The 14,149-nt window shown below is 40.6% G+C and overlaps 1 protein-coding gene across 1 annotated transcript in view; it reads right to left on the reverse strand.

The window, feature by feature from the left end:
- Window positions 1–1,925: 1,925 nt before the first annotated feature.
- SCIN (scinderin) overlaps window positions 1,926–14,149 on the reverse strand; it is a 91,712-nt gene continuing 79,488 nt past the window's right edge. The window contains exons 11-16 of the mRNA XM_006261770.4: window positions 10,843–11,013; window positions 10,184–10,361; window positions 9,521–9,642; window positions 7,154–7,231; window positions 5,240–5,300; window positions 1,926–3,893 (exon numbers count right to left, since the gene is read on the reverse strand). Coding sequence (XP_006261832.1) covers window positions 3,760–3,893; window positions 5,240–5,300; window positions 7,154–7,231; window positions 9,521–9,642; window positions 10,184–10,361; window positions 10,843–11,013 — 744 coding nt within the window. The 3' untranslated portion in view covers window positions 1,926–3,759. The remainder of the gene's footprint in view (window positions 3,894–5,239; window positions 5,301–7,153; window positions 7,232–9,520; window positions 9,643–10,183; window positions 10,362–10,842; window positions 11,014–14,149) is intronic.

Genomic DNA, 14,149 nt, shown 5'->3' on the forward strand with positions numbered 1-14,149 from the left:
GGTCCTCTAAGGCATGGGTGGGCAATTATTTTGGCTGGAGAGCCTTGTGTCCCATCAAGGGCTATGCTTCTCTCTCTCTCTCATCCCAGTCCCCATGCTGCCTGATCATGCCACCCAGAGCTGCAGCACACTCCAATCCCGACCCAGAACCTGCTGGCCGCATCCACAGCAAATGCCAGCACCCTCCTGGCATGCCAGAAGCAGCTCCCAGGTTGGCACCGGTGTCACCTGTGGATGCAGCTGGCAGGTTCCAGGTGGGAATAAGGGTGTCCACCAGGTCCGCAGCTGACACTACCATGTCAGTGCTGGGTGGAAGCAGCCTCATCCACCTGCCTGGCATGGCAGAAACAGCCCTGCCTGCCTAGCACCACACAACAGCCAGAGCGTTGAGTTCCCATGAGTTCAAATCCCATGAGTTCACAGTCACCCACACATGGGCCAGATACAATCAGCTGGTGGGCTAGATCCAGCATATGGACTGTTTGCCACCCCTGCCCCTGGGATATGTTTCACCATTATAATTAGAAAACTAGTACCATCTATTATTTCATAACAATACAAGTGGCTCAATCTTGGGTGCAGTTCTAAATATTTACACACATTTTTTCCTTTTTCTTTCTATAAAGGAGGTGAGTTTGCTGTTTTAAAGCTATGCACTTAAACTTTAAGTGAACAGTATCCTTAACTGAGCAATACTGAGTATTTACAGCTCTCACTGCTGATACATACTTTGATAATAAGATTTTCCATAGTTGAGGAGATTGTTATCCCTCCTCTCTCGTAATCTGTTTCACATCGTGCCCAGTATCTTTAAGAAAACTGAAACTCCTCCATATGTGCAGCACCTCATATACTTCAAACATGAACAGAAACAAATAATCTAGGGACCTAGCGTTAGGTACCTAAACAGAAATCAGTAAAGTTATTCTCCATAATGTGGGCAAAGACATTTTTCTTCCTTAAGGAATTTATAGCACAAATCTTAATTAAAAATTAAAACAAGATCAGCCAGCAAAACCACAGGAAGCCTGGCCAGCAATCTCTATGCTTAAATTAGTTTACGGTGCCGTTTTGATATGGCCTTTATGTAATCTACACAGCAGTACTATGTCAAGAGAACATGTAATTCTCAGCCAAGGTTACAATACAATTTATCTTGCCTGCATAGATGAACCAAAACTGTTTTAACTATGTTTTGAAATGTATTGACAAAGCCCTGGAAAGATCAGAGGTATAATCCCATTCTGGAACATGCTTAAAAGAAGCGTTTAACCCTCTCCATGTGTATGACACCAGCTGTTAAAATGCAGTTATGACGCTATTATGTTTTATAACAGAATCCTCTGACATGTCAAACAGCATACGGAGGCAGGGGTATACGTACCTACTGACTTGTGTGGTTTGCGTAAAGCACTCTAACTGATCAACTGATTTTAAAAAGGGTTATGGTTTTTGTTTAAGCTTTCCTTCCAGAAAGCTAGCGAAGACCTCACTTTTTCTCGTTTCACAGAAACATGCCAGAGACACTTTTTTTTTTAAAACCTACTCTCTTCCTTATGCCTATTATACATGTTGTGCCTGGGTGAAGCTGCAAGCAACACACTGGTACCTGACTGAATATCTGTTCAGAGCACTATTAACCATCCTTAAAGAAATACATCAACTGGTTTTCACAGCTTAGCTGCTCACCTCACACACCAGTTGAAACATCTGTACAATGTTGTACCTGTATGATCTAAAAGTGGGCCAGATCTCTGCTGGGATAAACTGGCGCACAAGCAGAGAATTAAATTACCTGTATTAAACTGTACTCCTAAAAGGAGATTGGGATTTGCTATTCTTGCCTGGACATGTTCTGCTAAATGTTAGCGGGATCACTGATGAAACAAAAACAATTAGAGAGGAAAGCAGCATTACACATACTGTTATAATACAGTGTTCTGTAACTTTATTTTACACAAAACTTCCAAATATAGCTAAATTGCAGTAACACAGATTTAAACAAATGCCTCAAGCTAACAAACTCCCAGAATTAACTCACCACCCTCTCTGCTCTTTAAACTGGATTTAGAGCTGGTTTAGAGCTGGTTTTAATATTTTGCTGCATCCTCTGGTTCTTATACTTCCAGTTGCCCAGACAATGCAATTTGTTCAATAATTTTAACTATGAGCTGAGGCTGTTTTCACTTCTTTGCTTTACTGAGCTTTAAAATCTAAATAGTTATATAGGAAAAGGTACAAACACAAGTTTAAAAACTTGAATTTTCTAACTAATTTAAAAATACATAAAAATACAATTAACATTCATTATTAAGAATCCACTTTGGTACATAGGCCATTTGAGTTGCACTTATACAAATTGTAAAATAAGCATTATGAAGTAAATAGTCAAGAGATTACTTTAAGTTTGAAATGGAATGATCCCAGCCGGCTTTGGCTGGGGACTGGGAGGGTGGGGTGGAGGCCTTGCGAAGCTAAACTACAAACACAAACACATCCCTTTGAAAATCTCTCTCTCGATTCCTAAGACTAAAACAGACTGCATTCTTTCCAACAGAATAATTTAGGGTCCCTTCTTAATTTCTGGCCAAATTCAACAGAACTTACTCATATAGCAACGTGTTCCCAGAACAAGGAGTGCTAATGAGAGAAAAGTGGTTTGCCAAAGCCCTTGTATAGTGCATCTGATGTCTTCTACATAATGAGAAATGTTTGCTGTGTTTGGCAGTTTGAACAAATCTCTGAAACAAACCAAATGCAGATGAGTCAAGGGGAGTGAGCATGATAGGGGCGGAGATGACCTGTACTGGGACATGCAGTATGCTTTTAAGTGCCACTTAGTGAATCCAGATGATGTGCACCCAGTCACTGTTTAAGCGAGAGGTGGCCACCCTGCAGCATGAGTGCCACAAGTGGCACTTGGCAGATGAGGGAGGAGACAAGTAGTACAGCAGCAAATAGGGCAGGAAACAAAGCAGAGCAGGAAATCAAGCAGGGGAAGGGAATCAGAGTGGCACTGGGGGAGGTTTGAGGGCTAATTTGTGCCATACCAGTCAAAAAGGTTGGCCCCCACTGGTTTAAGCTGTCACTCCTGATGCCATTCAGAAGTGATGGCTCACTGGAATGCATGTAAGAGCAGCAGTTAGACAAACCTGAAGCTTGAACCCAGTATGAGTCCAACAGAGCTCCCATTCCTGATTCTGCCTTCAGTTGGAGGTTTGCACAAGAAAGGACTAGAAATTTTTGGCTCATTAGAAAAATTAAGGATGAGTTTTGCTTTTGGGATTTTTCCCATGGGTCTGAATAAATACAATGTTAGGTCTTCATCAGATCAAATTCTACTCTCAGTTTCATCACTGGAAATCAGAAGTACTTTCTTTGGACTTACTCTGAAGTTCTACAGGTATTGAGAGCAGAGTTTGGCCCAGGGATGTTATTTTATTTTTTGCATTTTGTATTCTGATGAAACTGATCTACAGCTTCTGTTTGAAAAGGCACTCTGGAACCAAACCAAACCAAACCAATGATAGTGTGTCATGTATTTACTGCATAAAAATAACCCACCACCATCTTATTATTTTGCTATTTTCATTTAAGCCTTTCAAAGCTAAGATATGCTACCTTACTCAAAGGTGGGGAATGGGTGATGGGTGATAATAGCTGCATCAAGACCGCTTTGCAAGCTCATGCTTAAAAATGCCAGAGCATAGACCTATACCAACAACTGATGAGTTGGTAGCAGAAACCTTCTCTGACAAATCAGTTTTTCCACTTGTTGGAATCCCAGGCCAGGAACCAGCCAGTGAAGGTTGGGGGTTCAAGTCCTTGCTTCACAGTAACAATTGGAGTTCCCTTGTCCCTTCCAGAAGGATCTGTCTCAATATAACGTTTGGCTAAAAATGAATAAATAAATAAATAAAAAATAATAATAAAAACCTGTAAAATATAGGTTCATTTTTTCTGCAGGATTTAAGGCAAAATAATCCATGACCATTACAGTTAATCCACTTAATTATAATGAAGTCAGTCACATAACTATTGATTTTACTCAGTGGCCAGTGTAATTTTCAGAATTTTCAGATCAGATATTAGGTCAATTAAAAATAGCACAAGTGAAAAGTATAGGGGTCTTTACTTTGAGCACTGGCTTCTACTATGTAAGAGTTGCTTTGGCACTGGAACACACACATGTGGTTGTTGGCATACAGAAGCTCCACTTGTGATTTTCCCTGGGAAGGACCGTATACATCTACTCATTATAGTTTGATTCAGCATTACTGTGTGATATTAGTGAAGGTCTGAAACCATGCTGGATAACCTTGGCTAAAGAAGGATGGGTATGCAAGAGAAATGTAAACCATGGGCTGAAATGCAGCTATATTAAGTCACAGGAGAGCTAGCACAAGTTCTTACAGAAGAAATGTATTTCTTTGAAATGTATGTTCAGATTTAATGCTCTTAAAGCTACTGTTTAAGTAGTTTGGGGTAGTGGATAGATTTGTATATCTTTAAATTAAGAGCAGACTTTTGCCCATTACATTAAAATTAGAGATAGGCGACAATGGGAGTGACCTGAGAGCAGTTTATGAGAGCTTACTTTTGGGAGAGTTTGGGTGCATCTATATGTTCATTAATTCACAGTACTTACTGTGCATTCGATTTAGTACTTGTAGAATCAAGTACTAAATAAATGTGCAATAGGCTACCGTACTGCACATTACCATGACTACACTCTTTTTGGGTGACACTAAATACACAGTAGACTAATACTACTGTACATTAGCATATTAGCACAGGTTTTGTTATGCACACTAATGTGCAGTAGAATTAGTTTACTGTGCATTAAGTGTCTTGTATAGATATATCCTCTAAAGTCCAATTTTAGCCATCCACATTAAAAAAAAAATTCCACTGACTGCAATGCAGGTTGTATACCTGGAGCTGCTATTATCATTACAAATTATATACAGCCAGAGGTTATCTCAGCTTTGGAACACTATGTTGTTGATTCTCATTCAACATACAACTGAGGTTTTGGTGAGTACTGTGTTGTTTTAAATGGCAGATCAAGAGGGAAAATACTAATCATTATGTCTTTAGGAATGACTGCCTACCAAACCTGGTGACCCTTTGGAAAAATAAAACATGACTAAACTTATTTCACATTTTCCTTTCATTGATTTATTTAAACACCACTGCATTTATTTCGATCAGGGTTTTATCAAATAAATGTTCTTACCAGATTTAAGAGATTCATTTCGCTCAGTTTCATTAGCATCTTTACCAATCCAGATAAACACCTGTAAATGGAATATGAAAGTTTAGTTGCCATAATGTTTATGGGCTTCGGCCCAGAATCTGATATAGATATAGATGTATGGTTTTTTTTACATTGGTATAAAATCTGGAATAATGTAATTGACTCCTCTAGGAGAAAAAGCAGGCAAGCTTGGGGTAACTCCAGAGTTCCAGTGGTATAAATGAGATTTGGCTTATTATATTTAATGATATACCTTTTCAACAGATGCAGTTCTATACCTCAAAATCCCATTACATCCTAGGTCCTGTCAAGTATGGTGCTAAATCGTACAATTAATGAAATACTGATAGCTTCACTCTTGTTTGTGACTGGCACTTAAAAGTTTTGAAATTCAGCTAAAATACAGTGCCTGATTCTCATCTGGTCTGCACATTATGTTGTTGCTAACCTCTGTACAAAGTGGATAAAAACACTAATGGCTTGTTTACGCTATGGAGCTGAAACCATAATACCTGTGTTGGAAAGGTGTCCAACTGGAGATGCAGTGCAAGGAGGCATACACCATTTATCTGACAAGGTAGTTACCCCACTCCCCTGAAAAATGCATTTTAATCTGTCAGAACATGGTTCTGTTGTCATAGCTGAATGCATACAAGAAGTTCTGCCAGCATGGCTGCATTGATTAGGAGATATGATCTTGGCCAAAAAACTTTGTAGTGTAGCTCTAACCTGTCAAACAGAATTCTCTGCTTACAAAGATAGTAGGCATTTCACAATTATTTTGCATAGGTATAAAGAACGGGGAATCAAGGTGAACATCCCACACTAAATGATCACAAGTCTAGATCACAAGCTATGGCAGTGCATTCTGCTTGTGTTACTTATAACGTGAATTTTTCAGTGTGTAAAAGAAACAACATCAAAAATATGGATTTGGATTTTAGGCTCAAATCCAACTCTCCTTTAGGCAAGTAAAGGGCCTTACAGGGCTAAAGTTGATTGCATAATGGCAACTCAGGCTAGCACATGGATTCAGACCTTAGCATTTGTGGTTACTGGGTGAAAACTTGACACCAGTCCAGATCCTTAAAATGTACATCTTCAAGAGCATTCCTCACTTCTTATATGTTGCAAGGTAGTATTCTGAGGATGACTCTTGTCAAAGCAATGAGGCCTGGAACTTTGGGTTTGGGAGCACAATGGAGCCGAAAGCCCACATCTTGTCTGGCAGGCTAGAGCAGGTTTTGATGCAACCCTTTGACTATAACAACAGCAGCTCAACATCCGTATTGTTCTTCTACAAGTACGAGGTAAGAAATGAGGTTCTCTTCTCACTGTCTCTGATTTGGCTCATTTACTATTAATGGACTTTCATACCACATGTCGTCACATCCTTCTTGTACAATCTGCCTCTTTTGACAAGGTTTGTACAAATGGAATTAAAAAAAGGTTAAACAAACTTGAGTAATAAAGTAAAGAACATTATGAGGGACACTTTCAAAGCACTGCTGGGGCTGGTAGCCAGGCAGGTTCCACTGGCATTAATGAGAAATGCTCACTGACCTTCAGGATACTTCAAAAATTCAGCAGGCATTTGTACTAGTTTTTCAAAGCACATTCGAGAAACTTTAGCTCTAGCTTCTTCCTTAGTTATAACTTCAAAGGAGTAAAATCTCTTCTATCCTTATGACCATTCTATTGTTTCTCCAAAACCATTGCTTTTTTTCCTTTAGCAAATAGTTATCTTCTTTTTCAATTGTTGCTAAAGTATTCTTATGCCTTCCTTTCTTGTTTCTGGTTTTCCAGCTGTAAGTTACTATTAGGAGTAGATACTTCTAGTCACTGAATAAAACAATAATAAATTATAATATATATATAAAATATATAATTTACCTGATCCCAAACATCTAACAACATGACATCATCTTCAGCCAGATCATCCTGTGTGAACTCTCCTGGAACCTCCTCAATCTAAAATGGATAACAATCTTTTTTGGTAGGCTCATTCAAGACCTGTTCTATCATTCCTGTGTTTGGACAAAGTATCATACTTTTGTATTCCTTTTCAGCACAGCCAAGCTCAATGTTATTTGATCTTCAAGTACAACATATAAAACTCATAGGAGCAAGTTAGACATCTGGCCTTCTTATAAACCCAACACTCAGTTTGGCACAACTGGAAGCCTAAGCTCAGGAGACACTACCAGTGATTTTAAATACTAGTACTGATTGCTATAAATAGGGATTGATAATTCACTGCAGAGGAGGGCTGGGAAATTTGCATAGCACCATCTGTACTATATACCTGGACAGAGTCGGCCTTTCAGGTAGTGTGCCCATGCATATTTACCAGGTACCACAGTAGAAATAAATAAATGGAAAGTAATAGCTTTGAGATGCAATCTCTAGTCTGAGTCCTGAAATCCATACTCAAATAAAACACCCACTGAACTCTGCTTGATTAAGCAATTTAAAATTAGGCCCCAAGGGGAACAAAAAGACAAACTGCTATTTTTTTCAAATGATTATCGACAAGAGGGAAAACAGCTCCAGTTTCTTGTGCTGTGTCTTGGTCCAGTGGCAGTTCTAAAGGAAGAGAGGGCTAGAGATGCAGAGAACTTTCCCCTCTCCTTTTATTGTGTGCTGGAACTGGAAATGGTCAGATATGCGCATGAATTCTCCAAGATGGGCCTCTGCAATGATCCTGATCTCATAAGGAAAAGTCCTCTAGAAGTTAATAGAAAACATTTACTTTCTATTGGTTTTTAATTAATTCTATAGACCATTACAAAGAATTCCGTTCTTGTTATGCAACACCACAGGAACATTAAAAAACCCTTCAGGAAGGGCATACTTCTTTACTGCATCCAGATTTTAAATTTCTATAATATCCTGTCTGATTACATTTCATCTCAAGTACAGGGCAGCCCCACTCCTACACTAGCCAGCAGCATTCAGTCTGCAGAAGAGCTAGTTCCTCCTTTCCAAGCACGACCCCTCTGCCCCTTGGATTCTGTAAATTCTTGTACCCATCTCACCTCAGCTCAGGACACTCCAGCTGGGGATGCTCACCTTTCCTCCTCCTTCAATACAGAGCAGTGCCTTAATAGCACAATTACAGCCTTAAATGTTTAGTTTAATTTATTGCTCCTGGGCGTGTGACTTCACATGCATCTCGGACAACAGTACATTGAGCCAGGGCAGAGCAGCCCCAGTTGGCAGAGGATCCAGAGGGTCAGCTGCCAGTCTGGGCCTGCTCTCCACCCCTCCCTGCCCCTTCCCCCCCCCAAGGCCAATGTGTGGTAGAGGGACTGGCTGGGGCACAAGGGTACTTCAAAACAGAACTAGCTGGGGCAGCATCTACACATGTGCTGCTGTGGAGTCTTTTAAATTAGTTTACTCCAGCCTAATATGGGCACACGTATAGACATGAGATGTTTATTGTGCAGCTAATTAGTCTACTGCGCAGTAAACATATTGTGTAAATGCACCCTATCTGTAGGGGAAAAAAACCTTTGGTTGCTTCTGACACTAGGGAGTGCTACAAAACTACCTGTGAACCTCACACTGAGGGATTGCTGAGGCTATGTCAAGCCTAGCACTTCCTTCAACCATCAGCTTTGGGTTCAACTCTCATGCTGGACAAAGCTCCAAAGCTCCATAACACATAGCTGGCTAGGTACAGTCAAGCCCATACCTGCTTGTGCACTTAGCAGTATCAGGTACCAGATACTAAGAAGAGAACAAATGGCTTCCTTCAAAAGCTGGGTCTTCCAAAGAAGTTTCTATGGCCTTTATGCCTATACTTGTATCTGTCCTGCTCAGTCAGAATGCTCAGCACAACATGCCTCTTCTCTCACCCTACCCTATGATCCTCACCAGTGTTATCCTCACCACAACTGGGTGATGCATTGTCAATTCTTGAAATAACCTAACAGACTTCCAGTTTGGTTTTGAGACATTCATCTCTTCCATCACTTTTATCCTTGTGTGTAATGAAATGAGAAGGAAATGGTTTTGAAATGTTATTATGCTCCAACTGTCATCTGTCTCTAACCCTACAGCAACAGAACAAACACTCATTATTTCTTCTGTGCTGCTTATAAGGACTGGGATGGTGACCTGTTAATTCATAAAGGTATCATATTGTATCAATGGCAGCCCCAAGAGGAGTTTCATTTAGCAGTCTTGCAGCTGAATATTAAAATGTACTAAAGAGTACAGAGTTAGCACAGGGGAAAGTATTCATAACATACTTACAATAAACCTGCCAGTCTTGTTAGAACAGCCATAGAGACGAGGAGGGTGGTCTTCAGACTCAGTCAGGAGCTGTGCAGAAGTCTGGTATTGTTTCTTGCCTCCAAGGGCTTTCCAGAATTCCGCTGGAACATATAATAGATCATCTACTTGGTGCTGAGCTTTATAATGCTAAACATTTTTTCAAGAACCCCCTTGTCACTTTTTCTGATGCGGACATTTTTCTTTATTGGCAGATATCTACATGCAAACACGGAACAGCACCTTTCTTTTTCTCTCTCTCTGTTTCAGTCGCTCAACATATAGAAAGGACAAATTCGGTAACGATCTGCCTCCACTGTAACCCTAATGACTTCTCTGAGGCTTCACTATTAGTAAATCAACTTGAGGCAAATGCTTTTGGCTGTTGACAGCCATGGAAAAAAAACAACCAAATGATGCTTTACCAGAAGAGGAAGTGTGTTAATTTTACCAGGCTCCCCAGCATCTGAATAGATTGGGTGCTTCTGCAGGGCTTTTTGGTGGTTTTATCTAACAGCTGACTCAATCAGCTGGTTCCACAAAAATGTCTGCAAGTATCCCATGGTGTGAATACATGGGACTCAATTCTGTGTGGTGCTATGCAACCTCAGCTCACAATGAACAGCCAGACTGCAGAGTGCTCACCTGGTTCCTTGCCTTCATCAATCCTAGCCGTCTGACATTTTAGAACACTGGCTGTGTACTGAGCTCCCTTCTCTTCTTCTCTGCTTGCTCCTTTTCCTACCCAAGTATAGCCTGAGTTTGTCAGCAGTTTCAGAACAAAAACATCATTGGAGTTCAATGAAGTTGCATCAACATCAACCTAGAACAAGAGTAAGATTGTTTCCTTCTGATTTTCAAATAACTCTAATTTTCATCTTCAGTACATGGGTGCTGAGATTTAACAATGGTTTAAATTCAGAGTCTCACAATAGCTCTTAGTACTAGTGTTTCTCTAGATTTATACTTGGCAGGGGCGAGACAAGGATTTAGCTTGATATTAGTAACTGGCCAGAAAGAAAAAAAATATTGGTACTAGTTCCCTGTGCTTATGAAGAAATGTCCCCTATGCCCAAATGATTCTTCACTTGTCCTCTAGATAACTTCTTGCAGTTTCCTCTGAATCACAGAATCCTGATCATTGTCAGAAACAACATAACTGTATTAAACCAAAACAGCATCTGGTTCAACTCAGAATTCTTATAACCCTACTTAAGTTATAGTCATTAAATATCAGAAATTTTGTTTCTGGTATTCATTGTAACTGTACATAGAGAGTATTGTTAATGGACAGGTGACTTTACCTCTATAATTCTGGTAGTGGAGGCCAGATTTTTGCGTATTTGAAAAAGGCGTGTGGGGGAAGCAGGTTTCTGACCTCCTTTCTTAGATGTTCCATCCTTGTAGACAATGAGTGGTTTATTTTTGAACAAGCTGAGCATATGTGCAGGCTCTTTGCCTTGCGTGACTCGTATCTATGCATACAGGAACACAAATACAGGAAAATAAAATTACAACATTATTAAATCTGTTTAGCTTAATGGCAGAGCACAGGGGATGATGATTAATAAATATAAGTAGATTAACAAGAATTACAAGTGGCAAACCATCTCAGATATCTAAGTCTACATGGCCTCAGAGGCTTGTAGTCAGTAGTACGGTATTCCTAAATTGCTTTGTCACTCATGTTAACACAAATACAACCAGCCAGGCCACCCACCCACACTGATAAATAGGTCTGTGGAGATTCACTGGAGTCATCCCCAGCAGACCCTAGCAGTATGATGTGTTCTGAAATGTACTGGAGACCAAGGTCTCATAGGGGGCCACAGAGGAACACCCCAGAGTGTTCACTGGAACATTTCCAAATTTGGAGCATGCCCCAAATCATCCATTCAGGGATATGCTGTTGCCATAGTACAGACATACCTTTAGTGATTAAAATGCTGATGGCTGCTGTCTACTTTAGCATTAAAATGGTTCCTTTTTGAAAACACTTCCATTTTACAGAGATTTATGAAGGAGAATCTACCTCTGGGGGTTAGAGGATTTGTATGTAAATGAAGTAAGAAAGGATATGATATAAAACCTTCCTTTATTTCTAGCAGTATATGTATCAGCATAAAGAGGAGAAAGAGAACACATATCCACTTAGTAGGGAACAGCTATAACCTTCCGTGGTACTCGGATGGTAATTGAGGCTGCTATTGTTAATTTAGATGGTAACTGTGTGTAACAGAACTTTACATATTCTCCTATAGCAGAATCCCCTATTCCTTCACTCCAAAAGAAGCAAAAAGCCCACAATCTGTCTCAAGTCTCTTCAGTTTTGCCAATCTGCACTATACAAGACAGCACGTTTCAATCATAAGTTAGAGTATGCATCTACATCAAGTATGCCTCAGAAGATGGGAAAGATGGAGGACAGAAAGGAAGATATGGGACAGAAGAGACTAGAGGGAACAGTAGGAAAATGGCTAAACGATTAACATCTGATTTTAAAAAACGTGTAGAAAAAAAGAGGGAAAGAAAAAAGCAGAATCCCTAATGCAGCCAGACTTAATTTGGATGCCAGTCTTGTTGTTCTGAATGAGCTTTGCCAGTAGGGGGAGTTAATATAACCAACAACAGTATACATAAAAAACAGAGCAGCTTAAACTCTGGCTTTTAGCCTGCACTATTTGCTTTTATGTTTGAGACCTGGTGGCTCAGCTTACCAGCTGGGTTCTCTGACTCTTCCTGTCAGATGTCAACACAAAGAGGGCAGATGGCCACGATTACTTCCCCTCCCCTGACAGCTACTCAGTGACTCCCTTTTCTCAAATGAAAGAAACAGGGGAGGTAAAGGATGACTCTGAACAAGAAAGCAACGATTAACTGGCAGAGGGAGAGACGGAAAGTGCCTCAGTGCCACCCAGCATAACCTCCATCTCCAGCAGCCGCAAAGCTGCAAACTGCTGAGTGCTGCCTGCTGGTGAAAAAGCAGCCCCTGGGCCTGACACTGGAGCTCTGAGAAGCAAAGCCCACAAGGTGCTGGTGGGAATGGATGCATTTTGTGGGACAAGTACACACTGACATACTGTGTAGCCATGAACTGCTAAACTGTGTATGTTAGTGGATGCTTGTGCAGGGTGGAAGAGGGATTCTTATTGTAGCCCTGTTCAGGCTAACCCAGAGCCAGAGTAGAGGAGGATGCTGTCAGGCTGCTGCTGCTATCCCTCCTCTGCAAGTGAAGAGGGAGGGGACTAGCAAAAAATGAGAAGTACCTCAGCACTGGCACAGAGAACTAATCTCTGCCACTAAAAGAACTGGTGCAGATTACTCCTGGAAGTCAGAATCAGATTCTGACTCCATGTCTACTCTTTCTTCTCAAGCAGCACAGCCCTTTTAGCTTTTTTGAGTACCAAATTGCAGTCCAAGGAGATAAAAACATAGAGTGAATAGCACAAAACCTTTCAACCCCTCTCCTCGCCTTCAGACCAGCCATAACCTGCTCTTATAATTTAGTACATAAAAGTGATGATGAGCCCTCTATGGCTGTGACAGTTTAGTAAACTTACCATGCCAAGCAGCAGCACCCTCAACCCTTCTAGGCCACTCTATACCACTTTTCTCCTATATTTGACACTGTGTGTGCATACCTATGTGCTGCTTTGGGCTGTCTAATTAGCACTACTGAGCAAGATGGCCAATTAACCTGACCATAGCATCTATACTGCTCGCTGTTTACAAAGATGCCTGCGTGGAGTATTAGTGCCTGTTTGAGAGTAGTGCTACAAGACGCAGCTACTTTGCACTTTCTATGTAATTTTGATGTCTCACTATCAGATATCAGGTAGTGAGGAGACTGAATGAAACCTAGTGCAACCACCAACATTTGTAAAGGGCAAACTGCATCAGTTCTCTGAAGGTGCAAAAAAGCAGGCAAGTTTTAAAAAGCTACCCAAAAGTACGTAAAATGAAGATAAAATGAGGGATTATTGAGAAATAGGTTGCTTTAAATCTTTTACTGGCAATGCTTCTCATTACTATAATGTAGCCTGTAGTACCACCTAGTGACTAAAATGAAGGTTACAGTTTTAAATGTTAGAAATTATGACTAATATGGATGTTGTGGTAGTGTAAGAGTGAAGTTGGAGCTGCGATTGCCCACAAATGATGAAACCTGAAAAAATTATCTTGCATTCAAAAACATATCTAATCCCATCCCAATTTCCCAACTGATCCAATAAAATATATCAAACTAACAAATCCTGGTCTCACATAATATAGATGGTAAAATACAAATAACTGCTAACTGGACACATCTGCATGAGACATATACTGCGCAGCTGACTAATTAGCTGTCCAGTAAACATCTTGGTGTCTATACATGCACCCTTATTAGGCTGGAATAAACTAATTTACTCCACAGCTGTGCACATAGACACCAGAGAGACTGGCTGAGGTGTGAGGGTGATGCTATTTGGGGGCTGCCTGCTGGCTAGCCCCATCCTGAAGTACCCTTGTGCCCCAGCCAGCCCCTCTGCAGCACATTGAGCTGCAGGGAGCATCCCTGGGCTGGCAGGCTGACCCTCCGACCTGGCTCAACATATTGCAACATAAGTTCTG

This window comes from Alligator mississippiensis, chromosome 5, assembly GCF_030867095.1.
Source record: "Alligator mississippiensis isolate rAllMis1 chromosome 5, rAllMis1, whole genome shotgun sequence".
Classification (NCBI taxonomy): domain Eukaryota; kingdom Metazoa; phylum Chordata; order Crocodylia; family Alligatoridae; genus Alligator; species Alligator mississippiensis.